Source organism: Physella acuta, unplaced genomic scaffold (assembly GCF_028476545.2).
Source record: "Physella acuta isolate Inbredline_101_S28 unplaced genomic scaffold, ASM2847654v3 ptg000208l, whole genome shotgun sequence".
In the NCBI taxonomy this organism is placed as follows: Eukaryota; Metazoa; Mollusca; class Gastropoda; family Physidae; genus Physella; species Physella acuta.
Genome location: NW_026731727.1, coordinates 642,411 through 661,137, shown reverse-complemented (window position 1 = coordinate 661,137; position 18,727 = coordinate 642,411). Strand labels below are relative to the sequence as shown.

General features: G+C 36.6%; 1 protein-coding gene across 3 annotated transcripts in view; it reads right to left on the bottom strand.

Moving 5' to 3' along the window:
* Positions 1 to 71: 71 nt before the first annotated feature.
* LOC131937334 (lipoxygenase homology domain-containing protein 1) overlaps positions 72 to 18,727 on the bottom strand; it is a 77,929-nt gene continuing 59,273 nt past the window's right edge. For all 3 annotated transcript variants that reach the window (XM_059294648.1, XM_059294647.1, XM_059294649.1), the window contains 14 exons: positions 14,399 to 14,602; positions 13,652 to 13,817; positions 13,141 to 13,346; positions 12,310 to 12,499; positions 8,349 to 8,509; positions 8,115 to 8,201; positions 7,837 to 7,969; positions 7,437 to 7,664; positions 6,043 to 6,228; positions 5,819 to 5,957; positions 5,302 to 5,469; positions 5,084 to 5,196; positions 2,465 to 2,656; positions 72 to 1,887 (listed from right to left, as the gene is read on the bottom strand). In XM_059294648.1, the coding sequence (XP_059150631.1) occupies positions 1,703 to 1,887; positions 2,465 to 2,656; positions 5,084 to 5,196; positions 5,302 to 5,469; positions 5,819 to 5,957; positions 6,043 to 6,228; positions 7,437 to 7,664; positions 7,837 to 7,969; positions 8,115 to 8,201; positions 8,349 to 8,509; positions 12,310 to 12,499; positions 13,141 to 13,346; positions 13,652 to 13,817; positions 14,399 to 14,602 (2,358 nt within the window). In that variant the 3' untranslated portion in view covers positions 72 to 1,702. The remainder of the gene's footprint in view (positions 1,888 to 2,464; positions 2,657 to 5,083; positions 5,197 to 5,301; positions 5,470 to 5,818; positions 5,958 to 6,042; positions 6,229 to 7,436; positions 7,665 to 7,836; positions 7,970 to 8,114; positions 8,202 to 8,348; positions 8,510 to 12,309; positions 12,500 to 13,140; positions 13,347 to 13,651; positions 13,818 to 14,398; positions 14,603 to 18,727) is intronic.

Sequence of the window (18,727 nt, the reverse complement as noted above, 5' to 3'; positions counted from 1 at the left end):
GCACTTTTTTTGGAGAATATTAACTTTAATAATTGTCAAAGTGATTAAAAGCAAGAAATCATGAAGGCTTTTGTTTTAAAATGTATTTGTAAATATCATCATTAAATAAGGCATTCTAACAGATTAATAGATAAATGTTTCAACATATTGCTGAGTGCTATAAGGTTGTCATACAACATACATGAATAAAATGGGTGTAAATGGACACATAAGTGACAGGTGAAGAAGAGAAAATATCTAAAAAAAAATGAGCTTAGATGCAACAAATTTACATCCAATTAGACAAAAGATGTGCAATCATTTTTGAAAAAAAGTCAAGCCAGCAATTTGTGTTTACACATGTTTTGGATGGAAACTATACAGTCTTATATGATACTTTTGATACCTCATTTGTTTCTATAAATGAAATCACAACAAGTCCCCAACCTACAATGTTATAAGTTTGGCACTTAGTATTGAATGAATAGGTAGACCCCATTACAAGAAATAGTTGGCCAATAAACACTTGAAACTGGACAGACATATTTAGGTGACATTTTATACAAACTTTCAATAGTGGACATCTAACATGGGAATCTTCTTGAACAATTTTAAGGATCAGTATTTGCTTGTTATAAAAGTTAAAAATTCACTGGTGGTAAAAAAAATGGTAACAGTTCACAATTTGGTCCTTATGTTTTCAGACAATTGATACATTTGCTAACCCAGACAATTTTTTCATGAGTGTGATGATTGTCCTTTATTTACATCTGAAGCTTACACAATCATACACACAGAAGAAGTGAACAGCAACATTAGCTTCATGTCTAGATCAGACTTGGTTCATAGGCTTCATACAATTAAATATAAATTATCAAATTACAGAAAAAAAACCCAGTATAAACAGCTGCAGTTGACATTGTATTAAAATTAATCATGTACAGCAATAATGGAATATCTGGCAACAGTAAATAAAATGAAGGCAATGCTAAGTAAAAAGAGAATAAATAACCTATAAAAATAAATAGCAATAAGGCTTAAACAAGAAAGGGTTGGCATAAAACACAAGAAATTTTTAAAAATAACCCATGAAGGGTAAGGTCTTTCCTGAGGTAAACTATGAGGGGGTGTACCATCAACACCTTAAATCATAGACTAACACAAATCACAGACTTTCATTTGTACCATCAATCAATAAAAGATGATTTCACCATAACTCAATTTGTAAGTAATGTGTAGCAGAGAGCTGCTTGGATGTGAGACAAGAAAAAATACGACTAGTTACGTCATGGTCCAAACATTGAGCATTCACAAAAATAAAATAGTACTCACATCCAAAGGCAGTTGGTCGTTAAAAAATGAATAACAACATAATGATACAAACAATCATATGTCTTAATAGTTTAAAACAACAAATATTCTAAAGCTGGAACAATTAATAGTTTCTTAGAGATCAATATCAATAAATTGGAGAGTTAATAAATATGCCTGATTCCAATCTAAGCATACAAAATAAGTAAGTATTTAGAAAACAATTGGATTTATCTGTGTCAGCATTTCCACCAAACATGTGGGCCACTGGCATAAAAATGTAACAAAATCCCAGGTGTATTCAGCAGTCTAACTTAGTCAAAGCCTATGAATTTAATCTAGGCAATCACATTTTATGTTGTCAGTTGCACTCTAGCAGTAAAATTGATCCTCTCAAATTGAATCAGTCAAACTAGTCATTCTTGACATACAACTCTCTGGCAAGTTCCCCGTCACCCTTGTCCTTGGCCAGCCACTTGTTGCATGGGAACACGGAGATTTTATTGGTGGCCATGTTGACCACTTCAACTCTGTCCAGGTACCAGGCAGGTCTGAAGCCACTGTTGTCATGTTCAATCTTTACCTTGGTCAGCTCACCTGTCAACACAAGGTCACCATCAAGTCCCCATACATTGGAATCTTAGACAAGGACAATTTCTCTAGACAGGGAAGCAAAACACTTACCCAGGGCCTCCAGTAAAATGTGAAACTATAACATTAACAAAACACTTACCCAGGGCCTCCAGTAAAATGTGAAACTATAACATTAACAAAACACTTACCCAGGGCCTCCAGTAAAATGTGAAACTATAACATTAACAAAACACTTACCCAGGGCCTCCAGTAAAATGTGAAACTATAACATTAACAAAACACTTACCCAGGGCCTCCAGTAAAATGTGAAACTATAACATTAACAAAACACTTACCCAGGGCCTCCAGTAAAATGTGAAACTATAACATTAACAAAACACTTACCCAGGGCCTCCAGTAAAATGTGAAACTATAACATTAACAAAACACTTACCCAGGGCCTCCAGTAAAATGTGAAACTATAACATTAACAAAACACTTACCCAGGGCCTCCAGTAAAATGTGAAACTATAACATTAACAAAACACTTACCCGGGGCCTCCAGTAAAATGTGAAACTATAACATTAACAAAACACTTACCCAAGTCCAAAGCCTCTAGCTGAAACTTATCAGTCTGATTTTTCTCAAACAGATTTTTCAGTGGTTTAGTCAGAGGTCGTTTGCCTGTGTTGCCATTACTGCCAAAGATGGTGATAGACACGTTAGCATTGGTCCCTGCCCCCTTCTCATCGCCAGTGACAACAACCACTTCATACTTGACTGGTGCCAGACCTGAAGTATTTGGTTTTACAAAGACATTTACTCACTCCATATCATAACAGACAAATAATTTGCAAACAATAAGTCGAAATTAAAAAGTCAAATGCAGAGCATCTAAAGTACTGTTGCAAACTTGCTAAGAGAAATGATTCAAATTTATATCAGCACAGATTTGACACAAACAATACCCACAGAAATTACATCACACATAAACAATACCCACAGAAATTACATCCCACAAACAATACCCACAGAAATTACATCCCACAAACAATACCCACAGAAATTACATCCCACAAACAATACCCACAGAAATTACATCACACACAAACAATACCCACAGAAATTACATCACACACAAACAATACCCACAGAAATTACATCACACACAAACAATACCCACAGAAATTACATCCCACAAACAATACCCACAGAAATTACATCCCACACAAACAATACCCACAGAAATTACATCACACACAAACAATACCCACAGAAATTACATCACACACAAACAATACCCACAGAAATTACATCCCACACAAACAATACCCACAGAAATTACATCACACACAAACAATACCCACAGAAATTACATCCCACAAACAATACCCACAGAAATTACATCACACACAAACAATACCCACAGAAATTACATCACACACAAACAATACCCACAGAAATTACATCACACAAACAATACCCACAGATATGACATCACACACAAACAATACCCACAGAAATTACATCACACACAAACAATACCCACAGAAATTACATCACACACAAACAATACCCACAGAAATTACATCACACACAAACAATACCCACAGAAATTACATCACACACAAACAATACCCACAGAAATTACATCCCACACAAACAATACCCACAGAAATTACATCCCACAAACAATACCCACAGATATGACATCACACACAAACAATACCCACAGAAATTACATCACACACAAACAATACCCACAGAAATTACATCACACACAAACAATACCCACAGAAATTACATCACACACAAACAATACCCACAGAAATTACATCACACACAAACAATACCCACAGAAATTACATCACACACAAACAATACCCACAGATATGACATCACACACAAACAATACCCACAGAAATTACATCACACACAAACAATACCCACAGAAATTACATCACACACAAACAATACCCACAGAAATTACATCACACACAAACAATACCCACAGAAATTACATCCCACAAACAATACCCACAGAAATTACATCACACACAAACAATACCCACAGAAATTACATCACACACAAACAATACCCACAGAAATTACATCACACACAAACAATACCCACAGAAATTACATACCACAAACAATACCCACAGAAATTACATCACACACAAACAATACCCACAGAAATTACATCCCACAAACAATACCCACAGAAATTACATCACACACAAACAATACCCACAGAAATTACATCACACACAAACAATACCCACAGAAATTACATCCCACAAACAATACCCACAGAAATTACATCCCACAAACAATACCCACAGAAATTACATCACACACAAACAATACCCACAGAAATTACATCCCACAAACAATACCCACAGAAATTACATCACACACAAACAATACCCACAGAAATTACATCACACACAAACAATACCCACAGAAATTACATCCCACAAACAATACCCACAGAAATTACATCCCACAAACAATACCCACAGAAATTACATCACACACAAACAATACCCACAGAAATTACATCCCACAAACAATACCCACAGAAATTACATCCCACAAACAATACCCACAGAAATTACATCCCACACAAACAATACCCACAGAAATTACATCACACACAAACAATACCCACAGAAATTACATCCCACAAACAATACCCACAGAAATTACATCCCACACAAACAATACCCACAGAAATTACATCCCACAAACAATACCCACAGAAATTACATCCCACACAAACAATACCCACAGAAATTACATCACACACAAACAATACCCACAGAAATTACATCCCACAAACAATACCCACAGAAATTACATCCCACAAACAATACCCACAGAAATTACATCCCACAAACAATACCCACAGAAATTACATCCCACAAACAATACCCACAGAAATTACATCCCACAAACAATACCCACAGAAATTACATCCCACACAAACAATACCCACAGAAATTACATCACACACAAACAATACCCACAGAAATTACATCCCACAAACAATACCCACAGAAATTACATCCCACACAAACAATACCCACAGAAATTACATCCCACAAACAATACCCACAGAAATTACATCACACACAAACAATACTCACAGATATGACACCACACACATACAATACCCAGAAAATGAGACAATGTACTGAGCACAGTGCAACTTACTACGTGTTAAACTGACTTGAGTCTCTTCTACTTTCTGGGGTGTCAGCACCTGTCCAGCAGATTTTGTAATGTTCTTATGGATGTTGATCCACTGCTTGCACGGGAAAACATATCTACAACAGAAATATACCTCACTCAGGGTAAACTTATACAGTTTTAAACTGTCCCTAAATGTTTACTCAATGAAAAACATTTGGACAGATATCTACATGACCTACCTAATGCCAGTGGATGTGTCAGTAACAACTATTTCATGGCAGTGCCACATGGCTGCTCTCCCTTCTGCATCGTCCAGTGGTCTGTCTTCTCGCTCGTAAGCTCCAACAATGCACTTCTGAAGCTGACCCAGATTCTTTGACGGCATAGAAAAATTATTGGTAGTTCCCCTGAAGGTATAGAAAAATTATTGGTAGTTCAACTGAAGTTATAGAAAAATTATTGTTAGTTCAACTGAAGTTATAGAAAAATTATTGGCAATTCCCCTGAAGTTATAGAAAAATTATTGGTAGTTCCCCTGAAGTTAAAACAGTCAACTGTGTCAAAACATTGCCGCAGTGAGGCTAAAAAATCTCATGTCTGCTTGCTGATAAACACAAACTTCAAGATCATACGTACACACTTCTGTCCATTCAAAGAAAAAAACTGATGGTGCAACTGTACACTGTAATAGATCTATTTCTAGCAGTAAGATGTGGAAGTCATTGTAAAACAACAATGTAATAGAGCAGTACAAACTTGCGGAGTATCTTGTTGTGTGCATTGTTCTCTAGCCTAAAGACTTTTGAGGTGCCAAGTTTCCCTTCAAGGACTAGCCAGCCATTGTGGATTGTACCCCCTTCTTGCTTGTCAGTTGTTGTCACTTCTATTTCAAACACTGTAGACAAGAAGAACATTCCCAAAAATGTGTCAACAGCCAATATGCACCCAGTTCCCAAAAATGTGACAACAGCAATACGTACCTGTCTTGTCTTTACCACTGCTGCGGGCTGAGTCAGGCTTGCCAGTGCCATGACAGGTCAACTCTCGTATGATCTGCTTGTCGTCATCTTTAGTTGACAGCCACTTGTCGCAGATAAAAGTGTAGACTTTGTTGGTTGTTTGATCCTCCACCTCAATCTGAGAGAGATGCCAGGCAGCACCCAGACCTGAAATGTTCAGACTCCAGCTAGCAGGTTCATCCTTCATGCAAACATATCTAAACACACCTTTGTTAGACCACACCTGTCACACATCACATCTAACCACACCTTTGTTAGACCACACCTGTCACACATCACATCTAACCACACCTTTTTTTAGACCACACCTGTCACACATCACATCATTTACAAGATTATTAAAAATCACAAAATATAATTGATAAAATAGAGAAATGTTTTAACGCAAAGAAAATATAATTTGGTATTTTCAGAAGCAGTTTTTATTTGGGCCTATGGTGCAAATACATGATCTGAGTCTAAATCTGAATGCCTCACCAACATTACTAATTCTAAATGAAAAATTATGACTCTACATAGTCATCAGATTTTTAATTTTAGTACTCACATCCAACTTAATATAATTAGATATCGGATTCTTTAAAAATAAATTCTAAACCACAAAAATGCCAAGTCAACTGTAATGCAAAAACAAGTCTAAAATTCTTTTGAAAATGGGCATAGAAAATCTTTAATAATAGTTTCCCTTTCTACTCTAGAGAAAACACAAGCAAAATAAAAACTTTCACATTCTAAAGAAAACGTAACTACCCATGACCCTGACGTCACATGGAACATATAGGAAAAGTGGAAAAAGTACACACAATTAAATGACATCACTAATTCTAGAGTAAACAATTAAAAAGCCAATGCCAAAAAAAAAAAAATACACAATAATGACGTCATCGATACTTGATAATACAGACACTAAACATTATCACCTAATTTATTTGTCTCATCTTAAAAGTGGTCTGCATGTCTTCGAGAAGGGGGCAAAGTCCCCCCACCCACCCAACGAAATACAATTTATATAGAAAATATATACTTTTATTACTAGGTAATAAGAGACTAACTTTACCGCCAAATGTATTGGTCTAATCTTACTTTATAAGTGGTCTGCATGAAGGGTTTCTTTTAGGCATCTCTTTGGGTTAAAGAATATTTTTTTAAAATTAAATTCTATTTTGTTATAGGGGGAGGTAGATGTTCTTCTTTTTGGAAAAATAAGGGCACTTTTGTTCATCTTTATAACCATAGAAGCACTTTTTGTAATGGTAGTGGCGTCAAGTCATATCTAGTGCATTAGTTAAAATCGCACATTACACTAATGCACACAGCAAATGACCTTTGTGAAGTGACACCAAACAGCAACTCACCTTTGTTATCATGCCAGACCCGAACTTTGTGTAGTTCACCTAAAGTTAAAATCTCTTTAAAAACAAAGCTGTCCAGCTGCCCCTTCTTGAAGGGTTTGCTTTGATTGGAATCTTTCAGGTGCAGTTCTCCGGAGTCTCCAAGAGCCCCAAACATGATCATGTAAACATTGGCATCTGTCCCAGCACCACTCACATCTGATGTCTTCACGGACACCTTGTATGAGGTTTCTAACAAAAACAAAACAGACGTGTCAACAAATTCTTAGGAAAAGATTACTACTCTTACTAGCAAGGACAGATTACTCAGATCCAAAAAAGCTTACTGGCAAGGATATATAACTGTAAAAAAAACAACTCACTATCCAAGAACAAACAATGCTGGTCAAATAAAACAACTCACTATCAAGGACAGCTTTGCCTCTCTCAGTAGCTGGGATGTCTACTGGGTTTTTGGCACCATCTTTGCCTGTACCGATCCAACCATTGTGTTTGAATACAGACAAAACACCTGTTTCCATGTTCCTCAACTCCAACTACAGGTTCAAACAAAGGGAGGTTTTGCCATCAAGGTCAAGAAAATAACAAGATCTTCAAATTTGAAAAATAAAACAAACCTTTTCAACAGATTTTTGTTAAAAACTTCCAGGGTCTAATGAAAAAACTGTTGACATAGCTTACCTTTTCTAAAAACCAACATGGCCGACTTCCTTTACCAGCTAATTCAAGTCTGATTTTCTTTATTGGGGCAACATCATCAATTTCCATCTTGTGAATAAAATATTTGTCATATTATATAGGCCAACTATACTTACATTGTCAAACACTTGATTAAAAACAAAACTGCAGATTGCATTACAATTAACAGCCAGACATTAGTTTAAAAAAAAAACAAGCTTCTGGAAATTTGATTACCTTGATGAGGTTTGTCTTTGCTCGCTCAAATCTATCTTCTCCTTTTTCAAACTCTATGACTGAAGATGTCCCCTTTAAACCAAACACTGTCATTAATATCTTCATGTCTGTGCCTGCATCAGCAACATCTCCAGTAGTTACAGTTACTTCATAGGACACCACTACAATATAAACATTGGTTACATAGGACACCACTACAATATAAACATTTGTTACATAGGACACCACTACAATATAAACATTTGTTACATAGGACACCACTACAATATAAACATTTGTTACACAGGACACCACTACAATATAAACATTTGTTACATAGGACACCACTACAATATAAACATTTGTTACATAGGACACCACTACAATATTTGTTACATAGGACACCACTACAATATAAACATTTGTTACATAGGACACCACTACAATATTTGTTACATAGGACACCACTACAATATAAACATTTGTTACATAGGACACCACTACAATATAAACATTTGTTACATAGGACACCACTACAATATTTGTTACATAGGACACCACTACAATATAAACATTTGTTACATAGGACACCACTACAATATAAACATTTGTTACACAGGACACCACTACAATATAAACATTTGTTACATAGGACACCACTACAATATAAACATTTGTTACATAGGACACCACTACAATATTTGTTACATAGGACACCACTACAATATAAACATTTGTTACATAGGACACCACTACAATATTTGTTACATAGGACACCACTACAATATAAACATTTGTTACATAGGACACCACTACAATATAAACATTTGTTACATAGGACACCACTACAATATTTGTTACATAGGACACCACTACAATATAAACATTTGTTACATAGGACACCACTACAATATAAACATTTGTTACACAGGACACCACTACAATATAAACATTTGTTACATAGGACACCACAACAATATAAACATTTGTTACATAGGACACCACTACAATTTAAACATTTGTTACATAGGACACCACTACAATATAAACATTTGTTACATAGGACACCACTACAATATTTGTTACATAGGACACCACTACAATATAAACATTTGTTACATAGGACACCACTACAATATAAACATTTGTTACATAGGACACCACTACAATATTTGTTACATAGGACACCACTACAATATAAACATCTGTTACATAGGACACCACTACAATATTTGTTACATAGGACACAACTACAATATAAACATTTGTTGCATAGGACGCCACTACAATATTTGTTACATAGGACACCACTACAATATAAACATTTGTTGCATAGGACACCACTACAATATAAACATTTGTTACATAGGACACCACTACAATTTAAACATTTGTTACATAGGACACCACTACAATATAAACATTTGTTACATAGGACACCACTACAATTTAAACATTTGTTACATAGGACACCACTACAATTTAAACATTTGTTACATAGGACACCACTACAATATAAACATTTGTTACATAGGACACCACTACAATATAAACATTTGTTACACAGGACACCACTACAATATAAACATTTGTTACATAGGACACCACTACAATATTTGTTACATAGGACACCACTACAATATTTGTTACATAGGACACCACTACAATATAAACATTTGTTACATAGGACACCACTACAATATTTGTTACATAGGACACCACTACAATATAAACATCTGTTACATAGGACACCACTACAATATTTGTTACATAGGACACAACTACAATATAAACATTTGTTGCATAGGACGCCACTACAATATTTGTTACATAGGACACCACTACAATATAAACATTTGTTGCATAGGACACCACTACAATATAAACATTTGTTACATAGGACACCACTACAATTTAAACATTTGTTACATAGGACACCACTACAATATAAACATTTGTTACATAGGACACCACTACAATTTAAACATTTGTTACATAGGACACCACTACAATTTAAACATTTGTTACATAGGACACCACTACAATATAAACATTTGTTACATAGGACACCACTACAATATAAACATTTGTTACACAGGACACCACTACAATATAAACATTTGTTACATAGGACACCACTACAATATTTGTTACATAGGACACCACTACAATATAAACATTTGTTACATAGGACACCACTACAATATTTGTTACATAGGACACCACTACAATATAAACATTTGTTACATAGGACACCACTACAATATTTGTTACATAGGACACCACTACAATATAAACATTTGTTGCATAGGACGCCACTACAATATTTGTTACATAGGACACCACTACAATATAAACATTTGTTGCATAGGACACCACTACAATATAAACATTTGTTACATAGGACACCACTACAATTTAAACATTTGTTACATTGGACACCACTACAATATAAACATTTGTTACATAGGACACCACTACAATTTAAACATTTGTTACATAGGACACCACTACAATTTAAACATTTGTTACATAGGACACCACTACAATATAAACATTTGTTACATAGGACACCACTACAATATAAACATTTGTTACACAGGACACCACTACAATATAAACATTTGTTACATAGGACACCACTACAATATTTGTTACATAGGACACCACTACAATATTTGTTACATAGGACACCACTACAATATAAACATTTGTTACATAGGACACCACTACAATATAAACATTTGTTACACAGGACACCACTACAATATAAACATTTGTTACATAGGACACCACTACAATATAAACATTTGTTACATAGGACACCACTACAATTTAAACATTTGTTACATAGGACACCACTACAATATAAACATTTGTTACATAGGACACCACTACAATATAAACATTTGTTACACAGGACACCACTACAATATAAACATTTGTTACATAGGACACCACTACAATATAAACATTTGTTACATAGGACACCACTACAATATAAACATTTGTTACATAGGACACCACTACAATATAAATATTTGTTACACAGGACACCACTACAATATAAACATTTGTTACATAGGACACCACTACAATATTTGTTACATAGGACACCACTACAATATTTGTTACATAGGACACCACTACAATATAAACATTTGTTACATAGGACACCACTACAATATAAACATTTGTTACACAGGACACCACTACAATATAAACATTTGTTACATAGGACACCACTACAATATAAACATTTGTTACATAGGACACCACTACAATATAAACATTTGTTACATAGGACACCACTACAATATAAATATTTGTTACACAGGACACCACTACAATATAAACATTTGTTACATAGGACACCACTACAATATTTGTTACATAGGACACCACTACAATATTTGTTACATAGGACACCACTACAATATAAACATTTGTTACATAGGACACCACTACAATATAAACATTTGTTACATAGGACACCACTACAATATTTGTTACATAGGACACCACTACAATATAATCATTTGTTACATAGGACACCACTACAATATTTGTTACTTAGGACACCACTACAATATAAACATTTGTTACATAGGACACCACTACAATATAAACATTTGTTACATAGGACACCACTACAATATAAACATTTGTTACATAGGACACCACTACAATATAAACATTTGTTACATAGGACACCACTACAATATTTGTTACATAGGACACCACTACAATATAAACATTTGTTACATAGGACACCACTACAATATAAACATTTGTTACATAGGACACCACTACAATATAAACATTTATTACACAGGACACCACTACAATATTTGTTACATAGGACACCACTACAATATAAACATTTGTTACATAGGACACCACTACAATATTTGTTACATACGAAACCACTACAATATTTGTTACATAGGACACCACTACAATATACACAAGTCTGACTTACTAGGTTTAAATGAAGTAATGGAACTTTTGCCATCCTCAACACTAAATATTCTTGAAACTTTTCCGTCCCCCTTGTCCACAGCCAGCCACTGCCTGCATTCAAAATGGTAGTGTTTGCCTTTAGTGGGCAGATTCACATCCAACTCTTTCAAAAACCATCCGCTGCCTGGGGTAATGCCATCATGACCAACCTGAGAGAAATGACATTTGGATTGTTTGAAACAAAACTTCTGTACACAAATGACATTTGGATTGTTTTAAACAAAACTTCTGTACACAAATGACATTTGGATTGTTTTAAACAAAACTTCTGTACAAAAATATTTGATCAAATTCAGATCCTACATCAGTTTACTACAGCTGCTGTAGGGCAGGGACAGTGGTCAGAAGGGCAGGGACAGTGGTCAGAAGGGCAGGGACAGTGGTCAGAAGGGCAGGGACAGTGGTCAGAAGGGCAGGGACAGTGGTCAGAAGGGCAGGGACAGTGGTCAGAAGGGCAGGGACAGTGGTCAGAAGGGCAGGGACAGTGGTCAGAAGGGCAGGGACAGTGGTCAGAAGGGCAGGGACAGTGGTCAGAAGGGCAGGGACAGTGGTCAGAAGGGCAGGGACAGTGGTCAGAAGGGCAGGGACAGTGGTCAGAAGGGCAGGGACAGTGGTCAGAAGGGCAGGGACAGTGGTCAGAAGGGCAGGGACAGTGGTCAGAAGGGCAGGGACAGTGGTCAGAAGGGCAGGGACAGTGGTCAGAAGGGCAGGGACAGTGGACAGACTTCTTACTTGTACCCTCCAGAATTAAACTTTAAAGACTTGACTAAGATCAAATCAGCAGACTTACTTCCACCCTTTTAACCTCCTCCACATCTGCTGCCTCCAGTGAAAAAGTCTCTGTTGATCCTGGAGCAAAACTGTCCTTCTGGGCAAGCTCCAAAAATAACTGACCAGTTTTTTTCTTCTTGAGACCAAAGATTTGCACCCAGACATTACTGCTAGTGCCATTGTCACTCCCATCACCAGTTAAGACTTTGATGGTGTATGGAATGGCTGTTGGGAGAAACATTCAATACTTTGCACAAAATAAGACTAGCTGTAGCTATGTTAAAGGCTGGCTGTTGGTACTTTACCTAAGCTTAACACATGTCTGCCTCAATACTCCCTCACAGCTGACAGGGTTACCTTATGTCTTATAATTTTAAAAGTTGCCTGGTTTCAAACATAATATAGACACATTCTCAAACTAAACTACTCACTTGGTCCCTTAAACTCATCCTCAAACTACTCACTTGGTCCTGTAAACTCATCCTCAAACTACTCACTTGGTGCCTTAAACTCATCCTCAAACTACTCACTTGGTCCCTTAAAATCATCCTCCTTCAAAGTCTCTAGCTGTTTCCGGGTGACTCTTGGACTTTTAGAGAAGCCATCAGTGGTTCTCATAGATTCTAGACTAGCAACAGATCCTCCGAATCTTGTAGATTTGAGTGTCCCTGTGCTGGACATATCCCCATCATAACCCTGGTACAAAGTTTTTATATGTTAGATGCAAGGCTGAACAATTTAGGTTAAGCTGCCTAAATTTCAGGTTGAATAATTTAGTTTAAGCTACCTACATTTTAGGTTGAACAATTGAGGTTAAGCTACATAAATTTTAGATTATAGAAAAAAAGTAAAAAAAAGTGTTTGTATGTAATTTAATACTTTTATGTATTAAATATTCAGAAAGTTCAACCTACTTACGATGTAATGTAAAGATTTTAGAAATATGTGTGTATGTTGTATAGGTATGTACGATACACGTACAAATATTTAGTATAAAGTATGTAGGTTTTAATTCCGTTATACTTATAATATTTAACAGAATGTTCCAACCTTTTCGGTTTTCATCGTGGTTTTTTTTGTTAAGCTACCTAAACTTCAGGCTGAACAATTTAGGTCCAACTAAATTTTGGGCTGATTAATTTAGGTTAAGCTGCCTAAATTTTAGGTCGAACAATTTAACTTGATAAAGCTAAATTATGTGCTAACAATATGAACTTAACACATTCTCTTAACAAGGAAATACCAGAGTTTCTTGTTAGTAACAAAAAAAGATTTACCTTGACATATAAAGTTCTTTCTATTTTACCATCATCTTTGTTCTTTGCCAACCATCTTTCACAATGGAAAACATATTTATCTTTGCCATCAATGACTTCCACTCTGTCCAGAAACCAAGCTGGGCTTATCATGGAGTTGTCATGGCGGATTTTTATTTTGTACAGGTTCCCAAGGTCAACAGCTTCAACAATAAATCTGTCCATCTGTTGAATAAATCTCAGCTTTAACCCTATTTAGGTAGATTTATGATAGTTACATCAACTTTCTTGTTGATCTGTTGACAGAGCCCAATGATGGATGGTTTGACAGGGACTAATGTTGGTCAGTTTGACAGGGACTAATGTTGGTCAGTTTGACAGGGACTAATGTTGGTCAGTTTGACAGGGACTAATGTTGGTCAGTGACAGGGACTAATGTTGGTCAGTATGACAGGGACTAATGTTGGTCAGTTTGACAGGGACTAATGTTGGTCAGTTTGACAGGGACTAATGTTGGTCAGTATGACAGGGACTAATGTTGGTCAGTTTGACAGGGACTAATGTTGGTCAGTTTGACAGGGACTAATGTTGGTCAGTATGACAGGGACTAATGTTGGTCAGTGACAGGGACTAATGTTGGTCAGTTTGACAGGGACTAATGTTGGTCAGTTTGACAGGGACTACTTCAAAACAAGTTCATGAATCAATGACAGAATTTTTTTTTAAAGATAATGTTTTAAAATGGGGTTTACGTTGGAAGTTAAAATTAAACAATTTGATGAAAGTTTTTATAGAACCAGAAGAGGGTGTTCCAATGTTCCATCTGAATCTATTGACACTAGTTATAGGACCAGAAGAGGGTGTTCCAATGTTCCATCTGAATCTATTGACACTAGTTATAGGACCAGAAGGGGGTGTTCCAATGTTCCATCTGAATCTATTGACACAAGTTATAGAACCAGAAGAGGGTGTTCCATCTGAATCTATTGACACTAGTTATAGAACCAGAAGAGGGTGTTCCATCTGAATCTATTGACACTAGTTATAGGACCAGAAGAGGGTGTTCCAATGTTCCATCTGAATCTATTGACACTAGTTATAGAACCAGAAGAGGGTGTTCCATCTGAATCTAATGACACTAGTTATAGAACCAGAAGAGGGTGTTCCATCTGAATCTATTGACACTAGTTATAGGACCAGAAGAGGGTGTTCCAATGTTCCATCTGAATCTATTGACACTAGTTATAGGACCAGAAGGGGGTGTTCCAATGTTCCATCTGAATCTATTGACACCAGTTATAGGACCAGAAGAGGGTGTTCCATCTGAATCTATTGACACTAGTTATAGGACCAGAAGAGGGTGTTCCATCTGAATCTATTGACACCAGTTATAGGACCAGAAGAGGGTGTTCCATCTGAATCTATTGACACCAGTTATAGGACCAGAAGAGGGTGTTCCATCTGAATCTATTGACACTAGTTATAGAACCAGAAGAGGGTGTTCCATCTGAATCTATTGACACTAGTTATAGAACCAGAAGAGGGTGTTCCAATGTTCCATCTGAATCTATTGACACTAGTTATAGAACCAGAAGAGGGTGTTCCATCTGAATCTATTGACACCAGTTATAGGACCAGAAGAGGGTGTTCCATCTGAATCTATTGACACTAGTTATAGGACCAGAAGAGGGTGTTCCAATGTTCCATCTGAATCTATTGACACTAGTTATAGAACCAGAAGAGTGTGTTCCAATGTTCCATCTGAATCTATTGACACTAGTTATAGAACCAGAAGAGGGTGTTCCATCTGAATCTATTGACACTAGTTATAGGACCAGAAGAGGGTGTTCCAATGTTCCATCTGAATCTATTGACACTAGTTATAGGACCAGAAGAGGGTGTTCCATCTGAATCTATTGACACTAGTTATAGGACCAGAAGAGGGTGTTCCATCTGAATCTATTGACACTAGTTATAGGACCAGAAGAGGGTGTTCCATCTGAATCTATTGACACTAGTTATAGAACCAGAAGAGGGTGTTCCATCTGAATCTATTGACACTAGTTATAGGACCAGAAGAGGGTGTTCCAATGTTCCATCTGAATCTATTGACACTAGTTATAGGACCAGAAGAGGGTGTTCCATCTGAATCTATTGACACTAGTTATAGGACCAGAAGAGGGTGTTCCATCTGAATCTATTGACACTAGTTATAGGACCAGAAGAGGGTGTTCCATCTGAATCTATTGACACTAGTTATAGGACCAGAAGAGGGTGTTCCAATGTTCCATCTGAATCTATTGACACTAGTTATAGAACCAGAAGAGGGTGTTCCAATGTTCCATCTGAATCTATTGACACTAGTTATAGGACCAGAAGAGGGTGTTCCATCTGAATCTATTGACACTAGTTATAGGACCAGAAGAGGGTGTTCCATCTGAATCTAATGACACTAGTTATAGAACCAGAAGAGGGTGTTCCATCTGAATCTATTGACACTAGTTATAGAACCAGAAGAGGGTGTTCCAATGTTCCATCTGAATCTATTGACACTAGTTATAGAACCAGAAGAGGGTGTTCCATCTGAATCTATTGACACTAGTTATAGGACCAGAAGAGGGTGTTCCATCTGAATCTATTGACACTAGTTATAGAACCAGAAGAGGGTGTTCCAATGTTCCATTTGAATCTATTGACACTAGTTATAGAACCAGAAGAGGGTGTTCCAATGTTCCATCTGAATCTATTGACACTAGTTATAGGACCAGAAGGGGGTGTTCCAATGTTCCATCTGAATCTATTGACACTAGTTATAGAACCAGAAGAGGGTGTTCCAATGTTCCATCTGAATCTATTGACACAAGTTATAGAACCAGAAGAGGGTGTTCCATCTGAATCTATTGACACTAGTTATAGGACCAGAAGAGGGTGTTCCAATGTTCCATCTGAATCTATTGACACTAGTTATAGGACCAGAAGAGGGTGTTCCATCTGAATCTATTGACACTAGTTATAGGACCAGAAGAGGGTGTTCCATCTGAATCTATTGACACTAGTTATAGGACCAGAAGAGGGTGTTCCAATGTTCCATCTGAATCTATTGACACCAGTTATAGGACCAGAAGAGGGTGTTCCAATGTTCCATCTGAATCTATTGACACTAGTTATAGAACCAGAAGAGGGTGTTCCATCTGAATCTATTGACACTAGTTATAGGACCAGAAGAGGGTGTTCCATCTGAATCTAATGACACTAGTTATAGGACCAGAAGAGGGTGTTCCATCTGAATCTATTGACACTAGTTATAGGACCAGAAGAGGGTGTTCCAATGTTCCATCTGAATCTATTGACACTAGTTATAGGACCAGAAGAGGGTGTTCCAATGTTCCATCTGAATCTATTGACACTAGTTATAGGACCAGAAGAGGGTGTTCCATCTGAATCTATTGACACTAGTTATAGGACCAGAAGAGGGTGTTCCATCTGAATCTATTGACACTAGTTATAGGACCAGAAGAGGGTGTTCCATCTGAATCTAATGACACTAGTTATAGAACCAGAAGAGGGTGTTCCAATGTTCCATCTGAATCTATTGACACTAGTTATAGGACCAGAAGAGGGTGTTCCATCTGAATCTATTGACACTAGTTATAGAACCAGAAGAGGGTGTTCCAATGTTCCATCTGAATCTATTGACACTAGTTATAGGACCAGAAGAGGGTGTTCCATCTGAATCTATTGACACTAGTTATAGAACCAGAAGAGGGTGTTCCATCTGAATCTATTGACACTAGTTATAGAACCAGAAGAGGGTGTTCCAATGTTCCATCTGAATCTATTGACACTAGTTATAGGACCAGAAGAGGGTGTTCCATCTGAATCTATTGACACTAGTTATAGAACCAGAAGAGGGTGTTCCAATGTTCCATCTGAATCTATTGACACTAGTTATAGAACCAGAAGAGGGTGTTCCATCTGAATCTATTGACACTAGTTATAGGACCAGAAGAGGGTGTTCCATCTGAATCTATTGACACTAGTTATAGAACCAGAAGAGGGTGTTCCAATGTTCCATTTGAATCTATTGACACTAGTTATAGAACCAGAAGAGGGTGTTCCAATGTTCCATCTGAATCTATTGACACTAGTTATAGGACCAGAAGGGGGTGTTCCAATGTTCCATCTGAATCTATTGACACTAGTTATAGAACCAGAAGAGGGTGTTCCAATGTTCCATCTGAATCTATTGACACAAGTTATAGAACCAGAAGAGGGTGTTCCAATGTTCCATCTGAATCTATTGACACTAGTTATAGAACCAGAAGAGGGTGTTCCATCTGAATCTATTGA